Source organism: Thermobia domestica, chromosome 2 (genome assembly GCF_964235325.1).
Source record: "Thermobia domestica chromosome 2, izTheDome1.hap1.1, whole genome shotgun sequence".
Taxonomy (NCBI): domain Eukaryota; kingdom Metazoa; phylum Arthropoda; class Insecta; order Zygentoma; family Lepismatidae; genus Thermobia; species Thermobia domestica.
Genome location: NC_137455.1, coordinates 24250148 through 24269663, shown reverse-complemented (window position 1 = coordinate 24269663; position 19516 = coordinate 24250148). Strand labels below are relative to the sequence as shown.

Below are 19516 nucleotides of genomic sequence, written 5' to 3'. Positions count from 1 at the left end.
ATTTACCACCATGGACAGGTAAAAATAATTGCGCGGACAGTGGTTGAAAAACACTCCTCAAAGGACCAGTTCCTCTACTCTCCATAAATGAGGTCTGCGTGACAATTTTACTGAAAAGTACGCTTCTATGTTGAGCAGTCGAAAGCCTGTTTAATGAACAGAAGTTTCAACACATTTTAACTGTGAGGGGGAAAAGAAAAAGACAGTTTTGGTATGCTGTGAGGAAAGTAGTTTCCGCACGTACATACATTTATTAAAATGCAGGTCATTGTCTCGGTTTTGTTTTCGTTCATCAAGAGTCAGAGATAGATGTCAGTGTCGTTTCTCAGCTGGACCGGAGACATTAATTGAAGGTTATACTCGAAAACAGCTTTGAAAATTTCCATTATTCTTCTTAATTAAATAATAGTAATCGCAGATATCGCTACTAGTTTCATAATTGTCATTTCTCTGTTAAAACAAAATGATTCTTTAGAAGTTCTCAAGGAAATCAATCTTTACAAGGAAAATATATTTCTTGAACTTTGTTTTCTGCATGTGTTGTTGACATAAGATAGGGTAATGTGCAAGTCTTAAGTAACAATCAATAATCTATCCTTTGTACCAACTTTCCTAAAAGTTACGAAGTGCTGATTTTAAAAAGAAAGCAGTTTTAAGAGCGCATTAAATTGACAAGGAACTGGGATTTGCTATTTAAGCAAAAGAAAGTGTTGTTACATTATTACGTGAAAATAAAACTGCACTTTTCTATTACTGGTCTGAGCAAAACATTGTTTAGGGATATTAAAATGCTAGAGAAGTTTATAAGTTTGTGGACGTTTATATGTTTGTGGCCAATCCTTTCGGCAATGAGTTCTCGGGAACCGTAGGTTCCAGAGGCGGCCGGTGGATTGTAGTTTCGGGTGTTGCAGTACGAACGATAAGATACAGAAGATATAAAGTTAACTCATTGACTAATCAGCATAACTTTAGGTGCAAATGCTATGTGACATGTTAAATAAAATTCTGTTTTAAAAAAAAATAAAAAATGAAGAACATTTTATCCGATTAATTACCTTAGTTAAGTTCAGTCTCCTCTCTTTAATTGGAGCAAATGTGTCTAATGCATGCTGGTTGAACTCTGGTATTCTTATTGTCAGGTCTTTTTCGATGTAAAGCATAACCAATGGTGATAGACTTTCTTGGGACATTCAATTCCTTGAAAGTGTCAACTCTTTCTCATGTAGAAAAAACTTTTCGTCTTATGCTGACGCCATAGGTACAGTTAGTATTAATTTCAGAAACGTTGTTGATTCACTAAATATTTTTTCTAGATTATTGCGAACGATTCATTCTAGCAAACTCTGTCCCTGACAGTGACCCGAATTCCTCTTCAGCGTTGACTGAGGAGAGCTAGTAGCAGAGATTTGTGTTATGAAAATATGTACATTGAACACACTTTATTCACAGTTTATCAAGGAAAATTTAAAATAAATTGAGGAAATGTATCTGGTGCAAACAACACTACTGCTGTAAGATATCCTGTAAATTTAAACTGGATTTTTTTTAACACTCTCCTGAATTGCCCTTTGCATGTTTTGTCTAAGCCTTAATTGCAAATTTTTCCTCAGTTGAAAGCTGATCAATATTTTTTGTAAGTTATTTACAGAAGTCATGGTATACAATTCATTCAGAATTTGTAGGTTATTTACAGAATTAAAGCACACACAATAGAATTATACCTAATAATTAAAAAACAAAACAGCTGATAGAAAATAGGTACTGGTATATGAATTCCGAATGTCACATATTCATACATCAACACACACACACACATGTGCGTAAAAGAAAAAACTACATTCCAAATCATCCGTCTTGGTTGTTACGCAATGCACGATGAACACAATACACTTCCACATGAGGCGAAACAATGCTTACCAATGTGATGTGTTCTGGAAAGGAAACTTCGAAACCCGCCAGATGAAGGATCAGCATGTAACAGAAGCCAAAAATCAAAGAACACCAAAACAAACAGTTCTACACCCAGAAATGTTTACTGGGAGGGGTCCAAAGTATTTGAGGGAGGCCCAATACGTCTACATAATATGGAACCTGTCTTATACTGGACCCGAAAGGACGATAAGTAATTCTTACTTACTGTCATCTATATTTTTAGAAAAAATGATAGAACGATTATTTTTGTAAGAAAAGAAAGAGTACATGATGAGGCGTAAAATAAAATATTTAGCTTACATCAATCATTTTTCTGTTAAACAAGTATAGTTTGTTAGGAAAGTCTACAAATGTTAGTCAAGTTTCGAAATTTTTGGGAGGTCCGGACCTGGTGGACCACCCTCGTGGCTACGCCCCTGAACATTGCCAACTAGTCCTAAATTCAATGTGGCGTTCCCCATCATACAGTTTTATGTGAAAATTATCAAGAGTATAAAATATACTTATTTTATAAAAGAAATGTGTTAATACTAAAATACTATCTATAGAAGGGGGCAGCGATTCTACATACTGACTTATTAATATTTGATTCACAAATTACTGTAGAAGGAGCCTTCATTATCAATATAAGCTAAGAATTAACTTGTAAATGCGGGTCTTCTTTCATTTGTTTTCTCCTCTACTAAATATCTTCTTTCTTATTTTGTAATTCTGCAATCACTTTTTTAAATTGTCATTATATTGATTTGCTTCATTATGGTCCCGTAATTTTAAAATATGAATGCATAGATACAAATTTCATCTGTTAATTGCTAGTGACAAAAATTCAGAAATCTTATTTAGCGTGAAAAACCTTCTCGTTCACTGCTGTGTTGCAGAAGCACTGCAACGACCAGTCCCTTTAACTTCTGACAAGTAAACCTTACGTTTGGGTGAATCGAGTTGCTGACTGAGACACATATGAAAAAGTAGTACTAAATGTGGTCAGTATTTCAGTGAAGTTGTAGGTGCGAAGCTCCAGGGGTTTAGGAGATACTGCTACCAGAACATCACATGGAAGTACAGAATAGTCTTCATACAGTTGGAGGTAAAAGCTCTGTAAGACCTCTTGTAACGACAAAAGATGAATAGCAAATACATGGGTACATATTAGGACTAGGGGGAAGTCATATAGTAAGGGTATACCTGACGGCGGCCATCTTGAAATCCGCCATTTTGAATTAAGGTTAAGGTTTTAAAATAGGAATAGGGTCATGTGATACATGATTTAAGGCGCAAATTTAATCAGAAGAACAATGGTAACGTTAATTTTGATTTACGCGCAATTGGTAAAAAGTTACATGGAAATTAAATATTGTTGCAGCATATGTATTAGTCCTTTACCTCACCTTGTAAATTTTGTGTTAATGATAATAATTAAATAAAAAGCAGGTGGATAAATATTAGGTCTATGGTAAGAGTTGCCTTGATGGCGGCCGTATTCAAATCCGGCATTTTGAATCAGACAAAAGTTTTAAACAAAACGCATAACATTGACACCTTATTAATAGCAAATTTTACCATAAATCCAACGGTATAACCAATTTTGCTTTATCATTAACCAGCACAAAATTAAATGGATCGCTCCTTACGGCTACTGCTTTGACGGAATTGTTAACGACAAATGTGTCAAGTGTAACTCGATTGCCTTTGTCAGGTGTGCTCACTGTGAGCAGAGCATTTGTGCAAGTCATGGGCTCTTTTCTGAACTACATATTGATTGTACTAATTGAGGACTTTTCTGGAAGAAAGACCCAAGTTCAGTTATGACTCAATCCCATTTTTCCTTAAATTAGCAACTTGTTTATGCGATAACAAGTGCTGGTTAAATGATAAAGCAAAAATTGTTATACCGTTGGATTTATGGTAAAATTTGCTATTAATAAGGTGTCAATGTTATGCGTTTTGTTTAAAACTTTTGTCTGATTCAAAATGCCGGATTTGAATACGGCCGCCATCAAGGCAACTCTTACCATAGACCTAATATTTATCCACCTGCTCTTTATTTAATTATTATCATTAACACAAAATTTACAATGTGGGGTAAAGGACTAATTCATATGCTGCAACAATATTTAATTTCCATGTAACTTTTTACCAATTGCACGTAAATCAAAATTAACGTCACCATTGTTCTTCTGATTAAATTTGCGCCTTAAATCATGTATCACATGACCCTATTTGTATTTTAAAAACTTAACCTTAATTCAAAATGGCGAATTTCAAGATGGCCTCCGTCAGGTATACCCTTACTATATGACTTCCCCCTAGTCCTAATATGTACCCATATATTTGTTATTCATCTTTTGTCGCTACAAGAGATCTTACAGAGCTTTTACCTCCAACTGTATGAAGACTATTCTGTACTTCCATGTGATGTTCTGGTAGCTGTATCTCCTAAACCCCTGGAGCTTCGCACCTACAACTTCACTGAAATACTGACCACATTTAGTACTACTTTCTCATATGTGTCTCAGTCAGCAACTCGATTCACCCAAACGTAAGGTTTACTTGTGAGATAGGGAAAGGATATCCGATAATATTTGCTCCAATTGCCGCGCTGAAGGAATCTGGTCGTTGTATGCTCGCTGCAACACAATATAAATTAGAGACTCTGTGACGGATTATTTTTCGCTTTTTAAAACGGATTAACGGAACGGACAGTTACAAAAGTAAAAAATATGTTATTTAAAGTGTATATATGCGAGTATTAAAAAATATTTTTTCTGTTCTTTACTACTATTGATAATAATAATTTTTTTCTTGAAATACTTTGGTCGTTGCGGAACGCTGCAACACTAACATTAGCCGCCACTGATAGGTTCTAGAAAGATGCCGTTTTCACTGATCAATTGCAAATTTTGTGTAGATTATCCAGTTCTAATTGAATATTTAAAAAAAACATGGCCCTTATGTCTTTAATATATTTTTAGGGTTATACTGGATTTTTTTAAAATCATATTCTACGAGTTATACATTCCAACACCACATATTTGTTACGGGGGTTGTATATCTCTCAGGCCTTTGTTTCATGGCCAAATGATAATGAAAAACGAAGGATAACCATTTCTACAGTGTAAGATAAATCTTTATTGTCTAGTGTTTTCCGCAATGAACACCGTTTATCAATGGTATTATCATTATTTTTTGTGTAATGTATTTGATTATTACATAATGCATCCAAGAAGAAAGAAAATACTGATCATACGTGAATTAGAAACTCCAATCGCAAGTAGGCTCAAATCTTGCAACGGAAAACCTCCCCTATATGAATGATGCCCCTTGCCGAATTTTATCAAGACGTCTTTCACTTGTGTCTGTAAAAGAACATTTACTGATGTTGTGAGAAATGACAAGGAGATTCATGCTTATATGTGAATGATGCGCTGTGTACAGTTTTCTGCCAGTAATAATGATAATATTCAATATTCACAATCTGTAAGTCTCAATTTTTACCAATGGCCCTAGATGTTTCAAAGGTTAGAAAAAGAAAAGGCCATATGCTATAGGTATCTGTTCGCAAGAAAAATTTACTAAATACTGAATTCTCTCCTTCGGTAAACCTTCATGGTTAGATTTTCAGGGTTCTAGCAAATGAACCCAATATCCGTTATTCTATGCATTGAAGAGGTTCTATATCTCATATTATGTATCCTGAACGTTATGTCTAATAGTTCAAAAGAAACATTAGATCAGAGTTTTCAATTTCGGTATACGTCATCTTCATGTGTCAGTTCATAACATTACAGGTGTCGTGAGATTTTCTTTGATTATAACTTCAGGATGTAAAACGTGAGTAATTGTAGCAAGAGCTTATAAAAAAAAAATACTAAATTTCCTTTTATTCGTCCAGTATATGGACTGCATGATCAAGATGTTAATTTCTACAATTTTGGGCGGATAACATTCAATGATAGGACTAACTGTTCCAATTTTGTACGCTATACATTGGCGCTATCTGTTGGTTCATGTTTTAGCCGGTCTTGTTTACTGTAGCAATATGTCCCTAAACGTAGAGACATTTAGATTCTTTTGCTGAGAATAGGGACGTATAATTGGTAGGAATGTAGACATTTTCAAAGAAAATTTAGTTAATGAAAAGAAAAAAGAATTAAGCGTCATACTCGTAACATTAATGGGTCAACGTCGACGTGTTTCACTCTATCCTGATAAATTGTAATTGAAGCTAAACATTAGTGTCAGTAGCACATAAACTTTTTGAGGGAGGGGGCGCTGGGATGTACAGAATAATCCGAGGAAAGTGAGAGGTCCGGAGGTCCCTCCCCGAAAATTAAGAAAAATAGTCTTCGTGTATTCGATTTTAGAGTATTTTTGACTTAAAATGCAAACAAACACTGAAAATTTTTTGTGTTTTATTTTTACCTTTAACCCTTTTAGGATTTTTGGTAACTTTTGTTATCACTTTGTAGTATCGTCTTTGACCACTTATTTAGGTTCTATTAAAGGTATGTAAGGCAAGTTTGTTTATTGGTCAAATCAAGGATAAACCAAAGAACATCCTAGACGCGTTTCGGAACCGGATGGTCAACTTGGCGGCGCCAATTGATATCGGAGAAGTGTGACTTTTTATTTTTTCTTAAGGCAAATTTCAAAATTTTTTCACGCCTTTAGTTTTCAAGATAACGGATTGAGACTTTGCATACGGGTTGTGTGTACCTTTGCGTATTTCTCAATTGTTTTTGAAATCCCTACATGAAACCGGGGCCGGGCCCGAGGGGTGCAAGTGTTCCGAGGGGTGATTTTTTGAGATTTTTTTTTTGTTTTTTCCCGGTTTTTCCGGTTCAGGTGTATGATACGTACATGCTAGTTTTTACCGTTGGAAAGGGCTTGTTGTTCTGAAGAAAACTGAAAACAAGGTTGAATTTTAGCATTTGAATAAACAAACAAACTGTAAAGTGTGCGTGCCTGTTGTGTGTGTGTGTATATATTTAGTACCACATTTTCGAACAAACTAGATGATTAACCCTTTTAGGATTTCCACAGGTAAATCTTAGACTTTCACTCAAACAACCACTGCTTCCTTACTATTTATCGTAGGACCATGGTTCATACTTCGTTTCTTTCAGGATAGAGCATACTTTCCAACGGTACCACTCGTTTGTCCATATTATACACCAGAAATAGGAAAATCGGGTAAAACCGGGAGATTTTTTGAAAAAAATATCGAAATTTTTACACCCCTCAGGACCGAGCCAGGGTTCATGTAAAGATCTGATTTTTTTCTTTTTTTTCTTTTTAAAAAGTACGCTCTTACGTACATAATACGTGTGTAAATTTTCAATCTTTTTTTTTTTAAAGCTAGGTCGGAAGAAATTTTTGAAAGTCTGAAGGTTAGGGAAGCGCACGAGAAAAGATTTCGTCGTCTCGTCTCGAAAATGTGTTGTAAAAGTTATGTCTCGACTCGAAAAATGTATATTTCTCTATTGGAAGAGCCGTGTCTCGACTCGAATTTTGTCAGGAAAATCCTGTCTCGACTCGTCTCGTGCGCATCCCTACTGAAGGTGACCCGTTTTTTTCATTTTATACAATATCAATATATTATGAAGAAAACAGTTATATTATAAATTTAAAATGTAACAGTAAATTATAACAATATTTGTTTTTTTTTCATATTAAAAATTTAAAATTACAAAATGAAACAATTACTTTTTTACTTAGAAAATGTTCAAAATTTTGTTTTTTGATTTGTTTTTTAAAATAAAAGCTAAATTAAACTCACTTTGCTGCTCGCTACCTAAACAAAAACAGTTTGGTACTTTACAGTTTACTTCATCTTCACCTTCACAGGGCCAAAAACTGTTTTTTTCTCCTACAGGCTTGAGCCTCTCTTGAGTAATAGTTGACCTAAGATACTTGAAATATTGAGGGGAACGAAATTTTTTTATCAAGTATTAGAGGGAGGACGTCCCTAGTGAGATTGACGCCCGTGAAGCTGAAACACTAAATCGATCGATTTAGATTTTAACTTCCGAAAAGGAAAAAAGGAAAATAACGTAGAATATGAGTTGAATTTCCTCTGTGTTGTGTGGTTCTAAAACAAATAAGAGAAATGGATTCAAACCAGAGTTTAATAGTTCAATTTTAGTCATAAATTTCTCCCTGAAGGCACAAGAAAGAAAATTTTTGAAATATTTCAGTTTAACGTCCCACGATTATGCCCATTAGGCTAAGGGAGATGGATGATTAAGGCAAGTGAATGATGGTTCAAGAATTGTTCAAATGAGAATGTGGAAGGAAACGAGTACCCCGAGAAACCCCACGGACACGATGTTGTCCTCCAAAATCTACCACTAAGCCACCGTGCCCGCCAGCAGTCGTTTTTTTTTTTTTCAGAAAAAATGTCCCGGAAGGGCACATTTTGTATTCCAGGGGGAACCACTGCTGGTACTTTTCTTTTTATTATTATATTATAGACGTATTATTTTGGTCTTCTCCGGGGAGGGGGAGCACTGTTCAGAGCTTCGGGGGGGAAGTGCCCCCCCAAAAAAAAACATGTCTGTAAGAAACACTGCTCGCCAGGCAGAAGAAAGAGACTGTAGAACTTCCGATATAACAAATCAGCACAAGTTCACGTGCTTTTCAGGAAATTCGAAGTCAGTGATACTGAAAAAAAAACAGCTCTATACGAAATACAAACGTGCCTCTAAATGATTCCTTGTCTTAGCGTTTTTTTCTTGTCTTTTCTTTTTTGGTCACATTAGTACTACGCGGAGTCCGCCAGACACCGAACAATAGATTGTGGAGAAACAAACGACGCGATGTTAATTTTCACATACACACTAAATATAACCAGGAAGGTAGAGGAAGCGACAACCGGGTAAGGCGGTCGGACGGCAAGTTGGCGAAAGTGGAGTCAATCCAAACTCCGCGTAGTACTTGACATAAAAAAAAAAAAAAAAAAAAAAAGATATTTAGGCGCCTGTTTGAAAGTCAGACAGAAAATGAAATGAAATCTTTGAGTTTTACGTCCCACTATTATGCCGGTTAAGCTAAAGGAGACGGTGATGATGAGTAATAATTGAAATGGTGGAATGAAGAAATTGGGAGGAAACGGAAAAACCCCGAGAAAACCCACGCACATGGTGTTTCTCCACCACAAAGTTCACTTGGCGGGGACTGGGATCGAACCCGGGACCCCTAGCACCAGAGGTGAAGGCTCTAGCCACCGCGGCCCAAAAAATCAGAAGGAAACCAGTTGAGAATGTTCCAAGAGCATTGCCAGAACGCACTTAAAAAGAATTAATTATTCTTATTAACTCCAATAGGATTTATATGAATAGTGTTCTATGTACTTTATTATTATACTCATTAAACAATTCTTGTAATATATATATCCATTTATAATTTCCTGGAGCTTAGTAAATTTAACTAAAATCATCATGAAGTCTCTTCCCATCAAGAAATATTTATTTTAAATAATATAGTTATGACAGATTTTGCCACTTCTCGAAATTTGCCGCCCCCTTGCAAATGCGCGTGTTGCACATTTGATACAATTCTTGTAAGGACATCATTTTTTCTCCGCATGGTTTGTTTAAGAGTTCTGTTAGAACGTTCTACGATACGTTGCTTTACGAAGACATACTCAAAATTGAAAAATTCGCAAAATATCATTTTCCTATGACAGGTTTCCCGAGGTATGGCTCCTTAAATCTCCCGAAAACCGATTTTTTTTTTTTTTTTTTTTTTTTTTTTTTTTTACTGTTTGGGGAACGGTGGCCAGTTGGCCAGTGGTCACCGGTTACTATTTGGTACCAAAATGTTCACCATCCCCTTAGGTACTGATCAACAAAAATATCATCTCTCTATGACTTACAGTTCCCGAGATATGGCTCCTTAAATCTCCCGAAATCTGAACTTCTTTGGCCAATATCTCGGGAACGGTAAGAGTGACATGAAAAATTCTATCACTTCTTTCAGATAGTTTTTGATGTTCTATCGAATGGAGGGCTCAAAATTGAATTCGCACATAACACACACATACAGATAGAGATAGAGAGAGAGTGAGAGAGAAAATGAAATCTGAGTTTTACGTCCCACGATTATGCCGGTTAGGCTAAAGGAGACGGTGATGATGAGGAATGAGTGAAATTGTGGAATGAAGAAAGTGAGAGGAAACGGGAGAACCTCGAGGAAACCCACGCACACGGTGTTTTTCCACCACAAAGTACACTTGGCGGGGGCTGGGATCGAACCCGGGACCCCAAGTACCAGAGCCACAGCGGCCCCTAAGAGAGAGAAACAGACTGACAGAGAATTCAGTAACTATTTTCTTTTTATAGTTTGTCAAAAACAGGATAACGGCTGAAAAAAAAAAAAGAAAAGGAGAACTGTCCCTGCTAAAACCGGACGTCTGGTCACCTTAAGATAAATTAACAGATCTGTCTGGTAACCTTAACAGTGTTAAGAATAGAAGAATATTTTTGAAAAAGGTGTATGTTTTCCTAAAAATTGGATTAAAGCACTTACCATGAAAACCGGATATTGTTCACTAGAAGAGCAATTAAACTAATGACTAAAGTTCGGTAAACGGACATATTGCCTATTGGAAGTCAAAGTGGGGCTTCGTCAAACTTGAATGACAGTTACTTTTCTCCCTGTAAGCACACACAAAGACACACACAACCACACATGAACGTATGTGAATGAACGAACACACAAAACTAAACACACTGGATGTCTCTTGTCCTTTTTCTCTTTTCTCTGTCATCCACACATACTCATAATACAACACATATATTCAGAGATAGACAGCTTTTGCTCCCCCTACACATTCATTCAACAACCAGTCAGACCTAGAAAAATTTTCCTCCGCCCAAAGGGTGCCCCGCTGTGTTGATAACACACCAACATCCATACATTGGCCGGATGAAGGTCGTTACTATTAAGAGAGCAGCCGGCAAAGAGTATCGGATGTCGACAAAAAAAGCTCATATAGAAGAGAAGAGGGGTCAATAAAAAAAAAAGCTGAATATGGGAAAATATGCTGCCACATTACATATGTATATAAAGAGTGGGAGAATATAAATTAGAAACAACGCATGTTTGTATTTGTTTGTGTTGTTATTTTTCTGATCCATGTGTGACTTCTTTTTTTCCTTTTACCAAACACCATCAAAGCGAGTATTTTTTTGAATTAAGTATACCCTCGCCCTCAAACACACACACACACACACACATATATACACTCACAAATGTATATATATATATATATATATATATATATATATATATATATGCTGCACATTGTGCTTTTTATTAAAAGGTTCCTTTAAACGTACAAACAGATTAGATAATTGCTACTTCAAATGGGAATTAAATGCCTTTTTTTCTCTCTTTTACTCTTTTTTTTTCTTCTCTTACGTGATGCGGCTGTAGGAAATTAGATTACATTGTGGGAAGCGTTTGTTGGTTCACATATGGCCAAAGATGAAGCTTTCCGAGCCGTACTGTCTTGGAGCCGTAAGTCAAAATGACATTCCGTTACCAACACGATGGACATGGAAATAATTATTTTCTATATATATAATATTGATGTATAACATGGTTGAAAAAATCAAAATTTCAGGAAGTTTCTAATAATTGGGGACTAAGTGACTATATTCACCTTGTATGGAATACATTTTGAACAATAATTGTTTCAGTATTTTGATAACACTGATATTTTTGATAACACTGAAACTACTGTCATATATCCAATGATTTATTATTAAGGCGTTAATCTTTCACGCATCTAAGAGCAAAAATAGAAGGGTAATGAATTTTCGAAAAGTAAAAAGTAACAATAATTTATCTCATATGCTTGTATTATAAATTGATCTCATATGCTTATATTATGAATTGATCTCATATATTTATATAAATTGATCTCATATGCTTATATTATGAATTAATCTCATAGGCTTATATTTTAAATTGATCTTATATGCTTATATTTAATCTCATACGCTTATATTATAAATTGATCTCATATATTTGTATAAATTGAGCTCATATGCTTATATTATAAGTTGATCTCATATGCTTATATTATAAGTTGATCACATATGCTTATATTATGAAATAATCTCATACGTTTATATTATAAATTGATCTCATATACTTATATAAATTAATCTCGTATGCTTATATTATGAATTAATCTCATACGCTTATATTATAAATTAATCTCGTATGTTTATATTATAAATTGATCTCATATATTTATATAAATTGAGCTCATATGCTTATATAAATTGATCTCATATATTATAAATTGATTGTATTTGAGAGCGGTCTCCATCCTTTTCTATTTAGTGAAGCAACAATAGAGCTTTTCTTCCAAAAAAATTACCTATCCTGAAATTCGAATGTTTTTACATTTTTAAATTATGATTCGAGTGTTTTAAAAATTCATTTTTTCATATATTATTTTGTCTGAATGATTTGTGATAATAATGTGTCTTAACGAGCTACGTTATAAACAAATATTTCATTTACAACAAACAAACACAGTCTGATGAGAACAGTGTATCTTGCTTGGACTTTGGGATATGAAATTTCAGCACTATTCAAAAGAATACTTACTTAGATACAAAACTGATAATTCATTTATTTTCTTGGCAATGAAAAAACTCAATTTAAAATCATATTTTGAAATTTGTGGTGCCCATTCATTTATTCTCAACGATGAAGCCCTCATCCCTTTTAAATTCTCCTGATACATTTCTCGTATACAACTTTTCAAACTTGGGGGGATGGGCGCGGTGGCTCAGTGGTAGAGCGTTCAACTTCGGTGTTTGGGGTCCTTGTTTCCATCCCAGCTCGCGCCGTGTGGACTTTGTGGTGGACAAACACCGTGCTTGTGGGTTTTCTCCGGGTTTTCCCGTTTCCTCCAACTTTCTTCATTCCACCATTTCACTCATCTCTTATCATCACTAGGGATGGTACCGAGACCGAGACTAGTCTCGGTCTCGTCTCGGTCTCGTCTCGAATTATCGAGACGAGACCGAGACCGAGACGGACTTTTATATACCGAGACGAGACCGAGACCGAGACGGACTTTTAAATACCGAGACGAGACCGAGACCGAGACAGACCTCTATAAATCGAGACGAGACCGAGACGAGACTTAGGTCAGTCTCGAAAGTCTCGGTCTCGTCTCGAATATTGATATTGATATATACTAAAATTGCCTTCACTCAAAATTTGTTTCGTTGCTGTGTTAGGTAATATGAGAACGTTTGACTGATGTACAGTGGCGTATTTAGAGGGTGGTTTATCAGGCTCAAACCCCTCCCGAAATAAATTTGTGACCTTTTTTTTTTTTTTTTTTTTTGCATTGCACGTACAACGCAAATGTTTCTTACTCGTTCCTCAAGCCTCTCCCGAAACAAAATCCACTGCTGATGCAAATAGAATTCTCTCTCTCTCTCTCTCTCTCTCTCTTTCTTTCTTTCTTTCTTTCTTTCTTTCTTTCTTTCTCTCTCTCTCTCTCTCTCTCTCTCTCTCTCTCTCTATATATATATATATATATATATATATATATATATATATATATATATGGTCTCGGTGCCACCCAGGGCCGCCCTGCACGGGTTCCCGGGGCCCAACTTTAATTTTAAATGGAAACAAGGGGTAAGTGGTACCTCGTTCGAAAAATCTTAAAACTAAAAAGCGTTCTGGCAAAAGATCTCTCATATCGGGCACTGTATTCAAAATAGCCGCCAAGACATGTTGCCTCTACCAGATACAGTAAAGCGTGCAGTACCACTAATACGAAAACGGTTGAACATAAATGAACCGAACAACAACTCAAATAGAAAATGTCATGTGCCATATCGATTGATATTGTCGCGGAGGCTCCCAGGGCCACCCTTCATGGGGGCCCAGGGCGCATCTTCAAAATTATAAATGGAAACATGGAGTGAGTGGTACCTCGTCCGACATATCTTTAAAAACTAAAGAGTGCTGTTGCAAAAGATTGTTCATATGGGTCACCGTTTTCAAAATGACCACCAAGACATGGTACCTGCATCAGATAAAACGTCCAGTATCACTAATATGAAAACACCAGAACAAATATTCGAATAGGAAATCACAGAGGGTATTTATCATTCTATATCTCGGGAATGTTGCAACAGTCAAAAAGATTATTAGAGTGAAAGTACCATAATGGAAAGGAAGAAATCTAACTCCTAGAAAATTATTGCTCCAACCTCACTCTGTAATTGAGTGAAGCGAGAAGGATCGATGGAATTGTAGATGAGAGCCTTAGTTTTTGCAAATTGTATCTACGAAACAAAGTTATTTGAAATATGTTTTTATAAGAGATAAATGTGTCTGTAATGGGATAAAGTATAAAATTCTTGTTAAATGGTACCTTCCATTTTGATTGCAGGCAATGTTTTGATGCAAAAATGAATCAACTGAAATGCGAAAAAAAATTGTCGAACAATGCAATTTTAGAACAATATTTACAAACGTTGGTTTTGTTCAACAGTCGTCTGCATGATATTGGTTCGCTTCTTTTCCTTCTATGTCTTCATGCATGTGATAGAATATGAGTTTCACTGAGATGTTGTCCACAGTTACATTCCGAATAACTTGGTAATTTCAGTTGTGATCCTTAGTAACGACAAAAATCTTGCACGCATTGCGTTAAATTATCAGGGGCGAAGGGGCGGGCAAAATGTTGTTAAACTTGAATTTCACCTTATTTTTATTCACCTTATTTCACTTTATTTTTATTCATTATAGTACCAGTCATTTGTACACACAAGTGTTTCAGACAAACCATATCTATTGCAAATAAAAGTGAGGTTCTCATTTGAGATTTTACCAATCATTTCAGCTTCACCTACTTATGGACAGAGATCGGAAAGATAATTTTTTATCATTTCCTCTTTTGCATCATGTCAATTATACTTTAATAGTCTTTTTCTCCGTTGCATTTAACTTGAGCTGTGGAATGATAAATACCCTTTGTGCTTTCCTATACGAGTTTTATTCTGTTCATTTATTTCCAACTATTTTCATATTAGGGGTCTAGTGGTACTGGACAGAGATGGAGTGGGTCAGTGGATCAAGTGGGTCAAGTTTTCTGAGTGGGTCAGTGGGTCGATGGTCAACAGCATGTGACCCACTGTGACCCACCACCCACCGTGACCCACTGCGACCCACCACCCACCATGACCCACTGCGACCCACCGACTCAGTATGATCTACCGACCCTCTCTGCTCACTGCATTGTAGACAGTATCTTCTGAAGACTGGTAAATTTGTCTCCGTTTTACTTTCAATACCATAATTTCCCTTCCTTTTCCACTTGTTTCTGTCTACTTACTTGAGGTGAGTATATTTAACCAAGTGAAAAAAAGAACTCCAGGCACTTTTGGATATTGATTTTTGTAATTGCAATAATAGCAATAGGACTTATACTATTACTTGGCTTTCAGCAGCCACAGCCTGTGAGTTTTTAGAGGAGCTAACTACTGGAAACAATGCATTTTTGAACCAGTATAATATATAAATTATTATATAAAATGGATGTAGCTATGTGTGCCTGATCATCACAGTCAAATTGCAAAGTCAAATGAAAGTACTTTTGGTATATAGTTAGGCCTTAATCCAAACTGGGATATTATCATATCACTTTCATTATAATGCATAATATCCTAAGGAGGTAGTGAGGATCCGAATTTTTGCGGAAAAAAAAAATAGTATCTCGCACACCGTTAAACTTACGGAGCTGAAATTCAGTGTATTAACTCTTTATTGAAAATAAACAGAATGTGTCCTAGCATTTTTAAAATTCTCCTTTATGGGGGCACTTTCTATATATGGAAAATTGATAGTAAGTTGGTTTGTAAAAATGATCGATGTTATTTAAGAAAAAAATCAGAAACAAAAAAAAAAAAAAAAAACAGTGCTTGGCTTCATATATCCATTGCTTTCTAGTATAATAATTGCTGAAGCGTATGTTTATTATATGGAGCGCTTACAGCACAGGACAATCAACCCATAAAGTTGTGAGAAAAATAGGCATAAAATTTGTACTCTAAGTGTAATTACAGGAAAATTTTAAGTTTGGATTGTACGTATTATATGGAAAATTTTACACTTTTTTCCCTTTTTGTTGGTCTACTTACCTTGACTTGGAACTTTCAAATTTCATCCTTTTTTTCCACTGAAAAATATCGATAATTGAACAAGGAAATAATTATACTATGATATTTAATTGAAATTCATCGTAATTTGGCACATGACAAACATCAGTGTGGTAATTGAAGGGGAAGAAGGAGGGAAATTTCCATTCACCTCTGAACACTTTCCAGGAACCTCGTTCCCTTTCGCTTTCTAGACGGGGGAGGGAACTTGGTAATGGCATCAAATCTTCATGTGTAATTACAAAAATTAAATTTATAAACAAATAAGAAATCATCAGTTTATCAGGCTTTAATTGATAATTCATTCACAAGATTCCCTATCGAAGGCGTGGTAGATGAATTTTCTGTTCTCCATGAGTCGACATTGCCAACTGACATGATCAATATGGAAAAGATGTTGTATGGTGATAGAGAGATGATACTTCTTGCTGAGTATTTCAAAACTGACCAAGAAAAATCGTTATCAGACTTAAGTCTAACAAGCAGATTGTCGATGAGGAGTTGCAGAAATCGGGTAAAAGTATTATCAATTTCCACGACAGAGTGCGAACGGGGATTTCCCCTTATGAATTTACAGATGACTGATATTAGAAGTAGACTAAGTGCTCAAACAATGTCTAACTTGTTGTTCATCAATGTTAATGGCGTACCGCTAGACAAGCTCAAAGTAGACGAGCTAGTTATTTCTTGGCTGAAGGATGGACATCATTCCGCTACAGATGATTTACCACGAAAAAGTTACCAACAGGAAATAAACCTGATTTCAGATTTGTTTTAAGGTGCAAAATTACGAGTTATGGAATATGTATACTTGTATTACTAATGGCTTATTTGTGTTATTCAACTTTGCACCTAATTTTTAGTAAGTCTCTTCTTTGCTTTAGGTAAACTACTTTGAATAAATATTCATAATAATTGCAATTATGCATATTTGTAACTTAAATTTAACGTGGTGTTTTAGTGATTACACAAATTACAATTATGAGTATACTTTATGGAGATGGTCTCACAGACGGTACTAGAGCACCTTTATACACTATGAAAAACTGATTTTTCAAGTCTTTTGTGAGAAAAATACTGTGAACTGAGAAACCATAACCTTTTCCATATTGTACAGGGGTATTTTCCTGCGAATAGAAGTTTCTTTTGGAATGCGTTCAGAAATTAACACTTGCAAGAATACTCTCTTAGTACAAGTATATTTTAGGCACACACTAATTTCCCTCCATCTCGAAGTGCTTCAATTTCCTCACTGACAAACAATTTACCATTTGATATTGTAAAGATCAGATCCACCGTTATTGTAACAGAGTAGTGCTTGAGCGATTGACTAGAAATTCAAACTCCGATTAGTGATAATTTCATAGTCTTGTTTTTATTCCAAGTGTAAACTCTTTAGTCAGTACAGAAGAGGCCGTGGATCGTGTTCAGAGTTGATGACGATGGATTTTGCTGAGTCAGAGTAGGTCACAGTGGATGATAATGGTTCATGGTGGGTGGTGTGTCACGGTGAGTCAGAGTGGGTTACGATGGGTGGTGGGTCAGAGTGGGTTACGATGGGTGGTGGGTCATGGTGGGTCACAGTGGGTCACTGTGGGTGGTGGGTCAGTGGGTCGTGAGTCAAGTTTTCATTGACCCACGCCAACTCTGGTACTGGACGTTTTATCTGATACAGACACCATATCTTGGCGGCCATTTTGAAAACGGTGACCCATATGAAAAATCTTTTGCCAAACACTGTTTAGTGTTTCAAGATTTATCCAGAGATGTATGACTTGACCCATATTTCGGTTTCAAATTTCTAAGTCTGGCCCCCTTGAAAGACAGCCCTGGGAGCACTGCGAGAACATTACTAGACGCGCCCCATTCCGGATCCAAGGGGGGCTATAGCCTCTCCCCCTTGACGCTCAGATATACACTGAATAAAATGGGCTTCAATCCTGCTTTACACTGGATAAAACGGCAAAATATGGTTCAGCCCCTCCCTTGATCATATCCTGGATCCGCCCCTGTATATATATATATATATATATATATATATATATATATATATATATATATATATATATATATATAACTTTTACTAGGTAAGTTAGGGTAAAAATGGATCCAAAATTTAATGAAAGTCGTAGAGCGAAAATATATTTTTGACTATTCAATCCATAATGTTGCAGCAAAACTACGAAAATTAATACAAAATAAAACTAGAAAGTTAAGAATCACTTGTTTTGGCAAGTGAGAAAAAAATAGATACAGGTAACTCGAATACTTATATAAGATGTATGTCCATGTTTCGCAAGTAACTTTCAATCAATATAAAATTTCAACATACTGAACACACGATTAGTTTTCTCGAATGAAGATTGCATGCACCGCTGAGAGCTCAGGAATAAGATTAATCTATGTTACGGCACTGGATATGTGCTTATGTATTGCATTACGACCTTATAAGCTTGTATAAGAAACAGAATACACTTAAAATGGGACGTGAACTATGCGAAACATCGGACTTTGAATCTAACTTGTTCTGTGATCCAACTCGAGACCTCACATAGCAAAGATGAGTGTAGTAGCCCCCACCACAAGGTTCAGGACGTTCGTGTTATAAATTGTCAGTTAAACACGGAGATATGGAACGGTAATAAAACATTTGATCAATTTGAAACAAAATACATTGTAGTAATAATTTACCCTATTTGTTAAGATAATGAACGTTATATTCTGTTTTGAAAATGACAGTAAAAGCAGAATGTATTGAATAATAAATGAGAAATTGTAAAGTTTCAATTTCGGTACGATTAAATACATTCGTGCTGGTATGTGTTGCGTTATCCGTTAGGAGGTACTGAACAATTCTGATTCAAAGGAAGGAAATAAACTACTGTATAGTACTGAAGTTAATTTAATAGAGTTTAATTGTATAGGCAGTACCGAGGCTATATCAGACAAAGTCTATTCCTGAAAGTGAAATATGGGTTACTATTAGGGTTTTAGGGTGATATACCCACTGATCATTGAACCTGAAATACACGCATGGAAAACATTAGCACGAGCAAATTAGCTATGAAGAGGTACACCATACCATAATTAAAAGTCAAAAATGAAAGGAAAAAATAAGCGGAAACGACAGACTGTACGAGAATAATACTTTCACTATTTTAATTTCACACTATTTATTTCGAGACTTTCGAGACTTTCGAGACGAGACCGAGACTTGGTACTCGAGACCGAGACCGAGATCGAGACAAGCATCTGTTGACCGAGACGAGACCGAGACCGAGACGGTGATTTTTTACTCGAGACGAGACCGAGACCGAGACGGTTATTTATCAACCGAGACGAGACCGAGACTGTACAAAGTCTCGTCTCGTCTCGTC

General features: G+C 35.8%; 1 protein-coding gene across 3 annotated transcripts in view; it reads right to left on the bottom strand.

The window, feature by feature from the left end:
• Positions 1–19516, bottom strand: part of LOC145671258 (glutamate-gated chloride channel-like) — a 186589-nt gene that overhangs the window by 143646 nt on the left and 23427 nt on the right. The window contains exon 1 of one of the 3 annotated variants that reach the window (XM_081740181.1): positions 10462–10816. The exons of the other annotated variants lie outside the window; for them this stretch is intronic. Coding sequence (XP_081596307.1) covers positions 10462–10529 — 68 coding nt within the window. The 5' untranslated portion in view covers positions 10530–10816. Of the gene's footprint in view, positions 1–10461; positions 10817–19516 lie in introns of those variants that run through there. 3 annotated transcript variants of the gene reach the window in all.